The sequence below is a fragment of the Cucurbita pepo genome, chromosome LG04 (assembly GCF_002806865.2).
Source record: "Cucurbita pepo subsp. pepo cultivar mu-cu-16 chromosome LG04, ASM280686v2, whole genome shotgun sequence".
NCBI lineage: Eukaryota > Viridiplantae > Streptophyta > Magnoliopsida > Cucurbitales > Cucurbitaceae > Cucurbita > Cucurbita pepo.
The window spans coordinates 4,962,428-4,980,688 of NC_036641.1; the positions used below are offsets into that span (position 1 = coordinate 4,962,428).

The 18,261-nt window shown below is 36.7% G+C and overlaps 3 protein-coding genes across 3 annotated transcripts in view; 1 reads left to right on the forward strand and 2 right to left on the reverse strand.

Annotated features, from left to right (window-relative positions):
- LOC111793504 (polygalacturonase-like) overlaps positions 1-18,261 on the reverse strand; it is a 51,645-nt gene that overhangs the window by 31,417 nt on the left and 1,967 nt on the right. The gene's annotated exons all lie outside the window — the stretch shown is intronic.
- On the reverse strand, positions 5,355-7,490 carry LOC111793502 (7-deoxyloganetin glucosyltransferase-like). The gene is made up of 2 exons (XM_023675410.1): positions 6,977-7,490; positions 5,355-6,402 (listed from the first exon to the last, which is right to left on the reverse strand). The coding sequence occupies exons 1-2, from the start codon at positions 7,482-7,484 to the stop codon at positions 5,459-5,461; spliced, it is 1,452 nt and encodes a 483-aa protein (XP_023531178.1). The 5' UTR covers positions 7,485-7,490; the 3' UTR covers positions 5,355-5,458.
- Positions 13,971-15,438, forward strand: LOC111793506 (cinnamoyl-CoA reductase-like SNL6). The gene is made up of 4 exons (XM_023675415.1): positions 13,971-14,284; positions 14,357-14,557; positions 14,704-15,026; positions 15,153-15,438. The coding sequence occupies exons 1-4, from the start codon at positions 14,003-14,005 to the stop codon at positions 15,250-15,252; spliced, it is 906 nt and encodes a 301-aa protein (XP_023531183.1). The 5' UTR covers positions 13,971-14,002; the 3' UTR covers positions 15,253-15,438.

The window sequence follows — 18,261 nt, forward strand, 5'->3', positions numbered from 1 at the left end:
TGTTAGATAAAACCTTTGTTTTTTCCTTATTTAGATTCACACGTTTACATTTAATTTCCGTTTGACCATTTGACAAACACGTCGAATGGATTAGCTAATTCTTAGACGTCATTTTTCTAGGAAGTGGCACAGATTCAGTTGGCCACTCTCCCCCATTCTTAGGATAGGTTGTATTTAAATAGGAAATCTGTTTACAAGATTTCACAACCGGATTTTGAAGAGCAGTCAAACTTTCAGTCCTTTTCTCTCTCTTATTTTACGCATTTTATCTTTCTTCCAACAACCTGTCGACAATATCCTCTCGTGATTTCCCTGCCGATTATTGAAATCCAACAGAAAAGAGATCTGATTCTGAATAATTAAACAAAGGAAAAGAAAATCGATATGATAAATGAAAAAGAAATTTGAAATATTAGATGCACACAGAAAAGAGATCTGGTTCTGAATAATTAAACAAAGGAAAAGAAAATCGATATGATAAATGAAAAAGAGATTTGAAATATGACTTACCAGAAAGCAATATCTCTCTCCCATAATGAAATATGACTTAATAGAAAGCAAGATCTCTCTCCCATAATTAAATCTCTGGTTTCCGTTGTAAATCTGGTTGTTGGTATTTTTTCTTTTCTTCTTTTTTTTTTTCATTGCAGGAACCACGGATGAATCATGTATTCTGATTTGGGATTTTGACTGATGAGTTGTGATTTGGGATTTTGACTGATGAGTTGGTTGAAGAGAGAGAGTTGGGAGAGGGAGGGGTGGGTGGAGAGTAGTTTAGGGAAAATATTATTTTAATTATTTAATTATTATTATTATTATTATTATTATTATTATTATTATTATTTTATTTGGTTCGTTACAATTGGGGTTAAATGCAACAATCACATGCAATGAAATGATGGGACCTATCTTTCGTTTCATTTCGTTTCGTTTTCCCCTACGGTGTAATCCTAACCTTAACGTTTCGTGAAGGTATCTTACTCCTATCGTTACATTTTGTTTTGTGCATCCTTCTCGTATCCTATCTCAAACATCTCCTAGAGCATATCGTACCATAATTATTATCATACAATCCACATATTATATGACATAACATAACATATAGGAAGTATATCGATCCACAGACAATTCACACATATCAATATATATGACACGTGCAGAACCACAGGGCACGTGTCAACATCAAAAAATAACCATGCCGATAGTAAGGTCACTTACCTGGATAGCTTAAGTCGTTGTCACAAATATATATTTAATGAAAGTTCGATTCCGTACTTTAAAATCCGAGTCAACCTATATGAGCTCATGACATCAGTTTCAAGTTTTATCTCTATAAAATTATTACTCTAATTTACATTGCCATCTTAAAATTCTGATCTTTACCGAATTTAAGGAAGCTCACTGCCTCTAATTAAAATTCTGAATGTTTTCTGTTACACAAAATTGGAAGGAGCTTGNATTGGGGTTAAAGGAAGAAATAGACTGCGTTATATTTTAAGAAATTATGCAGTGATCTTTGAGCATAAGTGTTTGCATCCTTTTCATGTGATTTTTCCTTNTTGTCTGATATTTCCTATTATTAATACTGTTTAACAAATCTTTCTTTACTCTCCCTCCCTCTCTCTCTAATCTTTTTCNCCTACGGTGTAATCCTAACCTTAACGTTTCGTGAAGGTATCTTACTCCTATCGTTACATTTTGTTTTGTGCATCCTTCTCGTATCCTATCTCAAACATCTCCTAGAGCATATCGTACCATAATTATTATCATACAATCCACATATTATATGACATAACATAACATATAGGAAGTATATCGATCCACAGACAATTCACACATATCAATATATATGACACGTGCAGAACCACAGGGCACGTGTCAACATCAAAAAATAACCATGCCGATAGTAAGGTCACTTACCTGGATAGCTTAAGTCGTTGTCACAAATATATATTTAATGAAAGTTCGATTCCGTACTTTAAAATCCGAGTCAACCTATATGAGCTCATGACATCAGTTTCAAGTTTTATCTCTATAAAATTATTACTCTAATTTACATTGCCATCTTAAAATTCTGATCTTTACCGAATTTAAGGAAGCTCACTGCCTCTAATTAAAATTCTGAATGTTTTCTGTTACACAAAATTGGAAGGAGCTTGTCTGATATTTCCTATTATTAATACTGTTTAACAAATCTTTCTTTACTCTCCCTCCCTCTCTCTCTAATCTTTTTCATTCTATAAATAGGTTTTAAAATGGAAAGGAGCTCACTGCCAGATATTTCGTTTTATTGTTAAATACTGTTTAACAAATCTTTCCTCAATCTCCCTCCCTCTCTCTAGTCTTTTTCATTTGTAAATAGGTTTTTCAATTGTGTAAACAGATATTACTGACCAATTTTAAGTACAGTCTACGATCTTTTAGTTTATAGATTTGCCACCTAAAATTTTATATTGAATCTAACTTATAACCTTATTTTGTATAATTAAAATGCTAACAAAAATCTAATAATTGTATATGGGATCTGATTATTACACACTTAAAGATAGGAAAGAAGATTTGATCCTAAATTAATTTCTTATCACCATAACTATACAAGAAAAGGAAATCTGAGATAGGATTTTATAGTAATAACTGACAAAAATCTCTAAATCTGCAATAGCCATTGTACTTCTTCTCAGATCTGAACATTGTTGTTTTTCTATTTTTTTCTCTTTTTTTTTTTTGGCAGGTGGGATGGGTCGAGGAGAGATAATTGTGGGAAGGGACAAAGGGTTAGTAGGGAGAGGTGGGGAATGATTTTTTTTTAATTCTAATTTTAATTAATTAATTAATTAATTATTATTATTATTATTTTAACTATTTTTTTTTTTATTTGTTTATTTCTTTATTTATTTTTTGGCTATTACAAGACATGCTCACACTCACCATCAATTATGGAAGACATGTTTCTCATTGCAAGCGTGCTTATTCTCTTGGAAATCTAATTTTTTTCAAGAATTATGTTTTCTACTCTCATTCGGATTATTCTTTTAGTGGAGAAACTTGTTACAAATGATAGAGTCATCTAGTACTAAATCATGGTATGGATCGAGAATTTTGAGCTCTAATCCCGAAGTAGGAAAATTTAATGGAACCAATAATTTTGGTATTTGGCAAAGCAAGGTTAGTGATTTGTTGGTCATGCAAGACCGTGATGTTTCTTTGGAAGAGACGATGCCTGAAGACATGACAAATGCAGAAGGGAGGAAATTTAATCGACAAGCTTGTGAAATTATTTGATCCTATCTTTGCAAGGATCAAAAGTATTCATTTATGAAGGTGACTATGGCGAAAGAACTATAGAATAAGCTCGAGGCCAAATATATGCCGAAGAATGTGGAGAATAAATTCCATTTGGAGAGGGAATGAAACATTCTTATAAGGGTGAAAAAATCTCTCCCTAGTAGACCCGTTTTAAAAACATTGAGAGGAAGTCCGAATGAGAAAGTCTAAAAAAGACAATATCTGCTAACGGTGAACTTGAACTCTTACCTTAAGACTCACAAACTACTTTCTTATAACTTGTTAACATAGGAGGACTTGAGTTTATGCTTGATTTGGGATTGTTGTTGTTTTCCAAATAATTGTTGATAGTTTTGTTTTTAAGAAAATTGTGGTAGGAGTAAATTTGTGTTCGGTAAATTTCAAATTTAAATCTGAAAAGTCAAATTATATTATTCAGTAAACTAATGCTAAATGTTGTGAAATAACTTGCCAAAATAAACACTTTCAATAGGGGTGTACACCCAATTCGACAACCCGACCCAACCCGAGTTATAAGAGTTGGGTTGGATTTAAAAGAACTTCGGATTCGAGTTGGGTTCATTTTTTGGAACTCGATCTGGTTCGAGTTGGGTTCGAGTTCAAATTTTAAATTATTAGGACAACCCGACCAACCTGAAAACCAGCCCAAGCCTATGCAGTAGAAGCTCACGCAGCCCGCCCATCTTGTCTCACTCTGTCAAGTGGCACAATGCAATATTCAAGGTGCATACTTTCTCTGTTGAGACTTGATTAATTATTATAATTGTCTCTCTTCTTAGAGGTACAGACTTTCTCTCTCTTCTTAGAGGTGCAGACTCTCTCCATTTATTTCATTGTTTTGTCTTCATTGTTCTCAACCCACGGCGTTCATTTTCTCCGTTGACGTCTTCATCTCGGACGTCGATCTAGCTCGACGGTCACCTCTTTATTTCTCCTTCAGACTCTCTTCTCTGCTCCCATTTCTCCACTCGACTTCGTCGACGTCGTGCCGACTCTCTCTCTGCTCGACTTTCCGTTCCATATCTGTCGAACTTCTACGCTCCGTGTTTTTCGTTGGACTTCTTCGGTCGGTCGTAGTTTTTTCTCCACTTCTTGTTTCTTCTCAGTTTGGAACAACCCGAACTAAGTTGGGTTGTGAAAATTTTCGAGTTGGGTTGGGTTACTAATCCAACCAACCCGAACTTTTGAGTTTGTTCAAAAAAGTCCCTCAACCCAACCCGACCCGGACCATGTATACCCGTCCGTTTCAATTAAGCATGAACCTTAATTTTATATAATTCAACTTATAACCTATATGTTGTTTACTTTAAATACTTGGTTCCACTAATTTTGATTTAAGTACTAAAAGAAAAGGAAAGTAAGAAAAATAAATGAGAAGAAACCAATTAAATCTAAAAAGAAAATAATAAAAATGAGATGAGATAAATAATAAAGAATAATAGAGCCTACCGATCCTTGAGTTTTCACTGCATTTTTTGGACGTGGAAATTAGATTAACCTTAGACGTTATCGATCTTTGAGCTTCCATTGCATTTCTAGACAATGTCAACTGGAACAAACCTAGAGCCTAAAGATCCTTGAGATTACACTACATTTCTAGACAATATCAATTGGATCAACCCTAAAGCCTACTAATCGTTCAGCTTTACAGAATCACATGAGCGTAAAAGTGAATTAAATTGTTTTAGTAAGTCGTCGAAACACCAAGTGTTTCGATGATCAAATATGATCGATTCTTCCATTGACGAAAATTCATAAAATGGATGCTTCACAACCCTAGCAGCCTTGCTCATAAAATGGATGCTTTTTTGGTTGTAGCATCCCGCTACAACAATTTGGTATATATACAATTTGGTTGTGGTATTTCAGCACAACAAATGGTATCATAGCTTTGAAGGTTATAGCTTTACGGCATAACAGTTGTTACCTTATGTTTACTTGAGAAATACTTCTCACCTTAATCTTACACAATATGATGCATCTTATCAACCTAGTTTGTAGGCTCATCTATCCACATAATAACACAATATTATTAAAATTTAATAGTATTTCTTACACAAATAGTAAATTGAGTAGAAACTCGAAATATTTATAGATTACAAAGCCTAAATCATTAAATACTAAAAAAACGACATTCAAGGGAAGACTTCGACTACTTCACTTCACGGTAGCATTTCAATAATAAAACGTCGGTTATTAGCTTGTCCAAGTTAAGGTAAGAAGAGCCTCCATGTCTATATGATTCCTCAGCTTTGCTTTTCAACTCCATGACTTTGGCTTTCATGTCTTCGCCTTTCTTTCCTTCCATTAGCTCTTTGATACAATTCTCAACTCCATCTCTCTTCACATCATTATCTATTTCCAATGCAATGCCCCATTTTTCACAACAATATAGACAAGTTGTTGGTTGATCGCCTAAGTATGGCCATGATATCATTGGCACTCCACCACATATGCTTTCAAGGGTTGAATTCCATCCATTGTGAGTTAAAAACCCTTTTATTGATGGGTGATTTAGAACCTCCTCTTGAGCACACCAGCTGGCTATCATCCCAATTCCCTTTGTTTTTTCAAGAAAATCAAGAGATAAAATGGGTGAATCGCTCTTGACAAGATCAGGCCTTATGATCCATAAAAAGGGGTTTTTACTATTTGCAAGTCCCCATGCAAACTCAGTGATTTGGTTGAGTGTCATTATAGTTATGCTACCAAAATTTACGTAAATCACTGAGTTGGGTTCCTTGGAATCAAGCCATGTGATGCACTCATGGTTCTCTTCCCAAAAATTTGTTGCTATTGCTTCACTTTGGTCCTTGATTTGCCTTGAAAGTAAGTGAAGTGGACCAATAGTATAAATTGGAGGAAGCAATGAAGAAAGAGCATCCAAAACTTCATGATCGAGTGCATCAAAAGTGTTCAATATAATAGCGGAAGCTTTTCGAGTCCACTTTGTTTGCTCGACCAAAAAATTCAAAAAGATATCATTTGGATCCGTTGTTCTTATAAAACTTGGTAGATACTTAAGTTTTATATTCTTCATCCCGGGAATCCAATCAATAGTAGTATTGAGATAGTCATTGCTTAAATAGCTCTCATCTGCATAAATCAATCAAAAAACGATAAGAAATCAACTCAATAAAAAGTTTTGAAATGAATTACCCTCATGATCAAGATCAGAAATTAAAAAAAAAAAAAAAAACTCATTTTTAAACTCTTGAATTGAATCATTCCACAACGACTTGAGTAAAAGAGTGGTACATGCACGAATCGATACCACATCCGAGTGTAACCAAGAAAGGCTTAAAAGAACTTAATGTTACTACGTATACCAACAAGCTACACCTTCCTTTTCGATGACTGAATCATAAGAAATCCATTATTAGACGTGTTAATCCTACGTTAGGTGACCTCTTAAGAATTTTCTTAAGAAACATATAAGTGAGGACAAAACATGTTGAAATGATTCGTATTTGTCTATGGAGATAATATTCACTCTTAGGAGCAATAAATAAGTAACATGATCATGTTACAGAGAAGGTAAAGATCCTAAGGTATCAAATTCAGATTCCAAATCTTGATAGAATTAATACTAAAAAATTTAAAAATATAATTAAACTTCTATAAATCCTAACAACGTTCCTTAATTAAAAAAAAAAAAATTGTTTGATACCTTGAAATGGAGTTACCCCTCGTTTGACAAGTTCATCAAAGTGCATACAACCAAGCAAGCTGCAAGGACTAATAGGCCACAAGTGTGCAATAGGAACGTTAAATTCCATGGCAGCTTTAATAGTGAACGACGACATACAACCATCACTAACAATGCAACTAACTGGCGGTGTAGGCTCATGATTGAGTTGAGAAAGTAGGCAACGAAATGGAGCTAAGAAATGGTTAGAAATGGCTATACAAATAGAGGCCAAGTCCTGTGGTGCCTCAATATCAGCATCCTCCGGCATAATACCATCGGCAATGGTTTTGAACTGAAAGTTAAGAATGGCATCAAGAGAATTGGGGCCTCTAGACTTGATTATGCGCTTATGAACATAGTCTGTGATGACAAATGTTATGAAAAAGCCTCTTTGGTGGAGAAGTTTTGCAACACTTAGCATTGCCTTAACATGACTTAGAACTGGAACTGGGATGCACACAGCATGAGGCTTATCACTCATCATCATATGGTTTTTCTCTTAACAAATGCCCCAACACTTGGGTCATATTTATAGCCACATTTATAGCCACATTTATTTGATTCTTTGTGTAATAATAGATATTGTCGGTTTTGGTCCATAGTGTATAGTCGTAACCTTACAGTTTTAAAACACGTCTGTTAGTGATAGGTTTCTACGTCCTTATAAGAAACGTTTCGTTTCCCTTTTCAATCAATATGAGATCTCACAATCTACACCCCTTAAGAGTCAGCGTTCTCGTTGATACACTGTTTGGTGTCTGGCTAGCTCTGATACCATTTGTTGCTCAAGCCCACTGTTAATAGATATTATCCGATTTAACCTATTACGCATTGTCGGGAGTCTCACAATTATAAAACATATTTGGTAGGGAGAGATTTTAATACGAGGCGGAAAAAACTGGTAGAAGAGTCCATTCATTGGTCTTTTCTTCCATTAATTACGAAAATGCTTGGCACAAATTCCAAACGTATAGAACAACACAAAAAGGAAAAGGACAAAGGCAACTTCCTCCTCACAAAAACGAAAAGGACAAAGGCAACTTCCTCCTCGAAACATATACCCACAATTTAAAGAGAAACACGTTCAAGAGAGTGTTAGAGATGAATATAGAAGGTATGTTCATCATCTTTTAATGCTTGCCACATTATGACATATGCATGTGTCATGATATTGCTCCTGACGGTTCAAAAGTAGTGAAGAGTCAACATCATGCTACCTTTAGAGTACATTTTTGATCGAACACTCACGTTCATCGAAGGGTGAAAAGTCATATGTCAATCTTTAAGTGTTTTTCTAGTGTTTAGTTGATACAAATTATGACAAGTTTGTGCCTTACAACCATAAGCATTTAACTCCAAACCACTCCTTGATATTGACAATGAAACTAGCAATTTGAACATAGTTTCCAACTAAATCCTTTATTTGTGGGTTTGAGTATGGTTGAATTGTCAAATGGTTCTTTTTAACCCAAATCACAATGTTTCACTAACATAAGTTACAAATTACAATGTTTCACTAACATCAGTTAAAAATGTCAAATAGTCATGATTTTCATAATAATCTTAAAAGTAGGGTGAGATAAAGTTGGGTTGGGACTTTTTTTTTTTTTTTTTTTTTTGGGTTGACCTAAAAAAAATGTTAACTCATGAATCACCCCAAATTTTTAATTTTCCAGAAATTCAACCCAACCAAAATCGAACAAATAACAATCCAATCTTTATCGTTAAGATTGGGTAGTCTTGGGCTGTGGGTTCTTTATATGAAAGATGAAAACTCACAAAATTTGGTGTCAATCGAACACTCGACGGACGCTCCACAGGGCTGTATAATTGATCGTCAAATTCATGTTTACTCTAGAAAACTAAAAATGCCTCCAAATGTACTATATCAGAAAGTGTGGTATCAGCTCTCCACTACCCCTTGGGCTCTATGACATAAGCAAGCTACCATATGACACCTACGTATGTCATGTGTGAGCAAACGTTGCAGAGAAAAGTGTCTCAGGTGTTATTCTTTTAAATGGGTCTTCTAGTGACAGTGTCAGATGGCACGAGTGTGTCGACATTGCGCTCAACCCATTTGTCGGAGGTTGATATATACATCCATTATCGGGTACGAAGTCTATAAATGACATGACATGAACACAGGAGGGTTCATGTCCCGATAGAACCTGAATGGATGGATGATCAAGATGTCTCGTAGATATAATCGACACATAGGGTCAATTTTTGATAGACATGTTTGAGCAAGCCAAGATGGTGGAGCTGCCCCGAGACATTGAATAGCATCACGATACATGGGTTGTGTTGTTGGAAACCAAGATGATAATGAGATGCGATGTTACTTGTGAGAGACCTTGGCCTAGAGTAGAGAGAAAGTTGAACCAGATAACTTGGCCTAAAATAGAGGCAAGTCAGCTAAAGTTGCACTGAACATGCACATGTGGGCAGAGTATGTGGTTAAATAAATCTGAATTCCTCCTGAGTTGTATTTGATTAGCGAAGGCGAACCTCGTCTTAAGTCCAACAAAGTGATAAAATTGGACGAAAAATGTGAACGAGTCTTAAGTTCCCGCTGATGCATGAACAGACTTTTAAAGTGCTGCATCGTTAAATAGAGGGGCATAAGCATAGAGATCAACTAGTTGTACCAATTATGATGAGCCAGCCACCTAAGGAGCCTATTTAAGACCATAAAGATTTTTATACAACAAACAAGCATGAGATGAGATAAGAAAGATTTATGGTGAAAACTAGGAGGTTGAGACACATACATAGAGAAGTCAAGGTGAGGCGGTATCCAAAGTGGAGTAGGACGGGGTAGGGTCAGGTTGGAAACCGAGAATGTAATCTCCATCCCATCTCAATTTAGCTTACAGGAAAAAAAATTTCTCCGCTACCTCCACCATTTCCCGCTTAAACAAGGATTCTCTGTCTCTCCATTTGAGACAGGTCTCTATTAAACTATGAGACTAAATCTTTCAGTAAAGTTAAATCCTTCAACCAGATGATACGTTTTAGCGATTAACCTTGCCTTACATCGAACAGTAGAATTGACGGCTTGTCAACTAATTTAGCAACTAATAATACATCTTGGCGATTAATCTTATTCAGGTGTAGGTTTTGAGCCCAACTCTTTTGGAAATCACTCTGTACTTTTATTTATGAATCAAGAAGATATTACAAAGACACTTTGTATAAACTACTATTGTAGAAGCTGAACGAAGATATTTATTTCTATGCACCGTTATTTCCTCATCTTTTCAACAGAGAATCCTCGACATTGTAACCTCTTCGAATAACTTTATCGATCTAGTTTGATTTAGTCTAGTCCATTTGTGTTGAGGTAGCAAATTGATCATTATGAACATGAGGTAGTTAGCGTCGCGATAGCAAATTTGGGTTAGTTAGTTTTCTTGTTATTAGTTGAATTTGTTAGTTAGTTTTCTTGTTATTAGTTGAATTTGTTAGTTAGTTTTCTTGTATTTTCCTATAAAAGGCATTGGACCCTATCAATAATAAACGATCATTTTCGGTACATTTGCCAACATTTGGTATCAGAGCGGGTTAGGATCCAAGAGAGTGATCCAAGAGAGTGATACAAGAGAGTGATCCAAGAAAGAAAATGAGCAGTTTGACACTCACTAAGATTCCACAGTTTGATGGTCACTATGACCATTGGAGTGAATTGATGGAAAATCTCTTGCGTGCCAAGGGTATGTGGAGTCGAGTGGAAGAGGGTTACTCCGAACCGACAGAGGAAATCGAAATGACTGCAACGCAGAAAAGGAATCTTGATGAGTTCAAGATGAAGGATCATCAAGTGAAGCACTACCTGTTCCAAGCAATTGATCGGGTTGTGTTTGAACAGATCTTGAATCGCAAAACATCCAAGAACATTTGAGATTCGATGAAGAAAAAGTATGGAGGCAACGAAAGAGTGAAGCGGTCTCTTCTCCAAACTTTAAGAAGAGATTTTGAGGTTCTGGAAATGAAGAACGAAGAAAACATCGATGATTATTTTGGAAGAGTAATGGTTGTCTCCAACAAGATGAGAAGCAACGGAGAAGACATGCCAGATTCGAAGATTTTTGAGAAAATACTTCGAACTCTGACTGACAAATTCACATATGTGGTGGTAGCCACCAAGGAGTCAAAAGACACAAGAAAGATGACGATTGACGAACTGCAAAGCTCTCTGTCTGTACATGAAAAGAAATTCAAGAAGATCAGTCATGAAGAAGGTGATCAAGCTCTCAATGTCAGAGATAGAGGTAGAGGATCATACAGAGGTCGAGACAGGGGCAGAGGACGCTCATTCAACAAAGCAACAATCGAGTGTTACAACTGCCACCAACTTGGACATTTCCAATATGAATGTCCAATTAGGTATAATGGAGCACATTTTGCAGAGATCGAAGAAAAGGATGAAGTTATTCTCATGACATATGTGGAGCTTCAAGGCACTAAAAGAGAAGATGTGTGGTTCGTGGATTCTGGGTGTTCAAACCATGTGTGGAGAAAGAAGTATGTTTCAAGCTTGGACACTACTTCACACATAATGTCAAGCTTGGGAACAATCACAAACTTATGGTTGGTGGGAAAGGAGTAGTGAAAATAATACTTGAGCGAATAAGCTATGTGATCAACAATGTGTATTATATTTCGGAACTGAAGAACAACCTGCTTAGTGTTGGACAACTTCAAGAAAGGGGTTTAGACGTGCTATTCAAAGGAGAAGATCAAAACACATGTAGCATTTTTCATCCCTCAAGAGGAAAAATAGCCGAATCTGTTATGAGTTCTAATAGGATGTTTATCCTGCTGGGTGAATCAAATAACAAAACAAAGGAGGAGAGATGTCTACAAGTTGATATCTCAGACAAGGCAGAGCTGTGGCACCATCGATATGGGCATCTCAACTACAACGGACTTCACACATTATGCAGTAAAGAGATGGTTGTGGGTTTACCTGAAATTGAAGATGTGAAAACTATCTATGAGGCGTGTGTCAAAGGGAAACACCACCGTGTTCCATTTCCGAAGCAGAGCAAGTGGAGAGCCACTAAAAGATTGCAGTTTATCCACTCTGATCTCTGTGGTTCGATCAATCCACCATCAAACAGTCGGTGGCGATTGATAGAGTAGAGGAGAAAGATTTTGCAAGAGGTAGCTCGGGAGGATTGGTATTGTTTGCCTCTTCAAAGGGCGATGCTCCCAAGGAAACCGCACATAGCTTCAGTGTTAAAGAAAAATTGGGTGTGGAGGTTTTGGTGTTGTATACTACTGGAAATTAAATTATGCACTTAAAGTGTTAAAAGTCTTGACTTGACTGTTAGACGAACACGACTCTCCACTAGAACATCACCTGTTTTGCCTCTCATCAGTCCGAATTCTTCTGCACCCGTTGATGGAAAGAAGCAACGTGAACCACCCCCGCCTGCACCCAACAACTCATCGTCTAATTTGGATTCGAAAGAACTCAATAATTCGAGTTCTGGTAGTTCGCATAATGTTAGCGAGGCTGGTAATAGTAAGCCTTTGGACACAAACAAGGGAAACAGGACTGAAGGCGGTCTTCAGTCAAGTGATCATGAAATTTGTGATGGTGTACCCGACAACAACAAGTGCAGGGACCACGAGAATGATTGGGATGTTTAGTTAATCAAGCAACCATAAGAGAAGCGTTTCGGATGAGTGCTATGAACTAAACTCTTGAACTCGAGTTCAAGGGGGGAAGTGTTGAGGTAGCAAATTCATCGATACGAACATGAGGTAGTTCAGTTAGTTTTCTTGTTATTAGTTGAGTTTGTTAGTTAGTTTTCTTGTTATTAGTTTTCATGTAGTTTCGCATTCGACCTATCAATAATAAACGATCATTTCTGGTACATTTGCCAAAAGTTTAGTGGGTGAGTCATACTCATGAACATTCAAGAAAGTAGCCACGTAGATGGATTCAAAGAGGACTAGGTTAAGAAGAAATTATAAATACAAAAAGTACACGTGTAAGGTATTGACAGGGTCCACCGTGAAGAGTCCACGTGGCTTTCTAATTCGCATGCCAGATCATGATGAGATGACAGCCAAACGCGCCTACCAGTTGTCTTCTGTCCTATGACGATAATTCATCTATTTTTATTTTTAAAATAAAAGCAATAAAATTTGAAAAAATTAATTATATATTTCATGAAAGTAGATGGAAGTTGGTTGATGTGGCTGCACCTTCCAAGTCACGAGTGACCTCATCAATGCCCATAATTTTGACCTTTTACTCTTTTTTTAATCATTAAATATCTCTTTTTTAAAAAAAATAAAATAACTGTCGGCTTGAACTGCTTGCTTGCTTGGTTGGTTGGAAGGAACGAAACAGACAGGCGGCAGGAAGACTCACTCAACTAAAGATGAATTAGAGTGAACAGTCAGTCTCGACTCAACTTCTTATGAGAGAGAACTTACGGGACAGGCAGGACTATTACTTCTTTCTCCTTTCTTGCTTGCCTGCCTGCCTGCTGGGTTGGAAGGAACACTTCTTATGAGAGAGAACTTACGGGACAGGCAGAACTATTACTTCTTTCTCCTTTCTTGCTTGCCTGCCTGCTTGCTGGGTTGGAAGGAACTTGTTTGCCAACCCCGAATCCCCATAGTTTGCTGGCTTCAAACATGTCCTCAACTTTTGAAGTCAAAGGTCCCGCGAACTACACCTACGAGTGTTCGTGAGTTAGGTTGAATTGAGTTAAATTGAGACATTTTTTAGACTCGGTTCAATTTTGGCGTGAACCAATTGAGTTTGAACATGAGTGGGTTTTGCCACCTAACCATCTCTTTCCTTTACTCATTAATTGAATCTTATTTTCATTTAATTTAGTCTCCAACCAATCACCACCTCTCTTCCAACCAACCACTCACCTCCATGCCCTCATTTTTAATGCCATTTTCTCTATATTTATATACATTCCTCTTTCCATATCAACATCTCATTCCTACATTTGGGTAACACATATTGCCATGGCTCCTTCATCACCCAACAATATCGTGTGTGTTATGGATGCTTCGACCCCTCTCGGCATCGCCCTCGTCGACCGTCTCCTCCGTCTCAAGTTCACCGTCCACGCTGCTATCCACTCGAATATCAGCGAGTTCATGTTCAACGGATATGACAATAAGAGCCTCAAGATCTTCCACTCTGACCCGTTTGATTACCATAGCATAGTCGATGCGTTGAGAGGGTGTTGTGGATTGTTTTACACGTTTGATCCTCTTCGACACCAACCCACCTTTGATGACGATGTAAGTTTAGTTCTGCTTGTTTATATTTGTACAAACGTCCTAAAAATATTGATGAAAGTTAAAATATTGAAGGAAATGATGGTGATGGGAGAGATGGAGGTGAGGGCCGCACATAATGTGTTGGAGGCTTGTGCTCAAACTGACACTATTGATAAGGTTGTCTTTACATCTTCTGTCGCCGCTGTTATTTGGGGGCAGGATCGTAATTCCACATCTGTTTCTCATTTAGATGAGAGATTCTGGAGCGATGTCCACTTTTGCTGCAAATTTAAGGTATTAACTTTTCTTCCCGAAAAAGTTAGGTCAAAATTGTTTATACAATAAAAAAAAAAAAAAAATTTGGACTATATTAAATTTAGAGAAAAATATGTGAATTAAAGTATTGAAATTACAATTATGCCCCTGAATGCATTGAACAGCTGTGGCATGGGCTGTCAAAGACGCTAGCGGAGAAGACGGCATGGGCATTAGCTAGGGACAGAGGAGTCAACATGGTATCGGTCAACGCAGGGCTGTTGGTGGGCCCCGATTTGACCATTGATAATCCGTATTTAAAAGGAGCGGCGGAGATGTATGAAAGTGGATTATTTGTGACCGTTGATTTGAACTACTTGGTGGAGGCCCACATTTGTGTGTTCCAAGATCTCTCATCGTACGGTCGGTACATCTGTTTCAACCACGTCATCAACACCAATGATGATGCAGCTGATCTCGCCCGCAAATTGACGTCTTTGCCCCCAGGGTTAGTACCTTTTTTTTTTATTTTCTTTATTTTATCTAAACTTCACATGATTTATTTTTTTCATTATTGTTTTANTTCTTATTATTTATTATTTATTATTTATTTTTTAATTATGTTGATTTACAGAGAAGAGCAGCAATTTGCGAGGGAGATTCCACAGAGAATAAGCAACAAGAAGCTGAACAAATTGTTGATGAATTTTAAGGGAGAAGAGCAAATAGATTGAAGGATAGTTCAATTTTATTTTTAAAAAATAAAATAAAAATGTGTATATGACAGATATGAGAAAAGTGTCTCGATGTTGTATGTATCGATTATGTAATGGCCCAGGCTCACCGCTAGCAGATATTGTCTTGAAACACGTCTGTTATGGAAATATTACCATATTCTTATAAAGGGTGTTTCGTTCTCTTCACCAGCTAATGTGGGATTCTCACAATCCACCTCCCTTCAGGGCCTAGTGTCCTTACTGGCACATTGGCTCGTGTCTACCCCCTTCGGAGAAACCTTCTCGTTGGCATATAGTCTGGTGTTTGACTCTAATACCATTTGTAACGGCCCAAGCTCACTGTCAGCCGATATTGTCCTCTATGGACTCTCTGTTGGGCTTCCCCTTCAGGCTTTAAAACGCTGTTAAGGAAAGGTTTTCACACCCTTGTAGAGGATGTTTAGCTCTTCTCTCCAACCAACGTGGGATTCTCACAAATTAGTACGGGAGACAAATTTTTAGATCTATTCTCAATGGTTTTAAAGAAGCAACCACATTATGGCCAGAGACATCCATTTAACCCACATAGATGTGGAATCTCTGTTTAAAAGGAAAATGAGACGAGGAGTGGAGAGGGATTTCTACTCGCTAACTAAATGTGGCCGGCGAGAAAAAGCAAGTCTATTAGATGCCTTAGGAAAGCGTGTGCAAGTTTCTTATTGTTAGGAACAACTTTCGACATTGGTATGATATTGTCTATCTTGAGTATAGACGCTCGTGGTTTTTACTTTTGGTTTGTTCAAAAGATCTTGTACTAATGGAGATAGTATCCCTTCCGTATATACTCATGGTTTTCCCCTTATTAAACAATGTGAGACTCTAACAAGCCTTATTCGAGGCCTCTTCTCTAGAGCCCTTCAACAACCTTCCCGTAATTGAGGCTCAACTTTCCTCGAAAGTCTTCGGATGAAGTACACCCTTTATTCAACACTTGAGTCATTCTGACTACACTTTTGAGACTCACAACTTTTTTGTTCGACACTCGAAAATTATATTGACATGATTAATTAAGATAAGGGTATGACTGTGATATCATGTTGTTGAACACAAGCCTTTGTGGAAAACATTCACACTTTTATTAAGACCAATAAAAAAGAAGTTACAAAGACACTTTGTAGAATACTACTACGTGTTGCTTTGCTTGGAATAACTTGTGACGAAATATTTAGACAATGAACTCACACAATTATTGGACTTGACCCTATTGAGCTAATTATGATATTTTAACACTCATTTCTACTAGTTCACATTCACCGTACCACGTTGGTCATCTGTTTTTTTATGATAGTTGTGTTGACATACTTAGAATTTGACTTTTGAATTCTTTTCGATCGTCTAAGTTGTTGAGGTACTGGTTTTTTTTCACTGAATTCACCTCCTCAACACTAATCCTCATTCATCGTACCACGTTGGTCATCCGTCCTTTATAATAGTTGCATTGACAAACTTCGGATTTGACTTTCAAATTCTTTCCGACCATTTAAGTTGTTTTGATATTTTTTTTTCTTTTCATTGAGTCACTTCTAGCTCAAGAACATAAGTATCACTTGGATCTTCAAGTGCATTAACATCTTCTGTGATAGAGCTTTTTCTATGTTGTTTGAGTCTGTCAAGACTTTCTTCGAGGAGCACCAGGAAGATATTTCATCAAACCTATATCTCTTGTGGTGTAACATCTTCCAATTGTTGGATCACAACACTTCTATTTCATCAAATCCTTGGACTTAGTGACATTTTTCCTGCAATTGTAGCAAATACTTTCAAATCTCTTCCTTTGAAAATTTTTGAATTTTTGTTGTCGTTCTTCTAAGCTCTCCAAGCTTATGCAGCTTCTTAGTGACTTCTTCTTTTGCCAGCATTTTTGTATTCACCTGCACTTCTTCGTCACCCTTCAACGTGACGACTTTCATTGCTTAGCCATTGCTTTTTGGCTGGCTAGCAAATTTTTAAACTCTACAAGTGATGATTGAGCGAATCATCCATGTACAGTAATAATGAAGCTTCTATACTCTGGTTGCAATTTGTGGATGATGATTCTTTGATGATCTTTTTATTCGAGCTGCTCCGATGATAGACTCATAACTAGCTCAGTAATCTCTCGACAGAAGCTAAACTGGAACACCTTCATGACTCGTTAGCAGTATAGTATAACACTCTATCTATTGTTGAACAAGAAGTCTTCAACATCAAGACATACAAAAAGAAACTCTTTTCGTAGAGTTTGTACAGAGTATGAGAAAACCATAGAACAGTAGGATTTACACGAGGTTATAGAGAAGAAGTTTATACAAAAAGTTCCGTTTGTAACAGAACGTAAAAAAGTGAAGGAACATCTATCCTGTAGTACGTACAGGACGGGTGTACAATATCACCAACCACAACTCAAAGAACTAAGGAGGTTGCTGAACTTCTAGTGGGTTAGCACAACCAACTGTACTTCTTTGAATAAGTGATTATTAGAGTTCTTTAGTAAAGACTACACTTTCTAATCGGTTTAGACGGTCCACAAATCATACTAGGAGTTTCAAGAGATATAACAACCTATACCACCTCCCTTGGATACAAGATTAGAAACAACAATCATCCACATTGGTATGATATTGTCCACTTTTAGTATAAGCTCTCATGAATTTACTTTTCGTTTCCCCAAAAGGCTACGTACAAATGAAGAAAATGTCTCTTGCTTATATATCAATGATCTTTCCCTTAATTAAATAATGTAGGACTCCAACAATTCTCAACACGCTCATACGTAGAAACTTCTTCAAATTTGCATGAATTAGCAGACCGATCTCCCGTATGAGCAATCATTTCCGAAACTGGTTAGGAATCGACTCCATGAGACTAGCCGAAATCCAACCATCTCTCTTCTTTTTTTTTTTTTTTTTTTTTTTTTTTTTTTTTTTTTTTTTTTTTTTTTTTTTTTTTTTTTTTTTTTTTTTTTTTTTTTTTTTTTTTTTTTTTTTT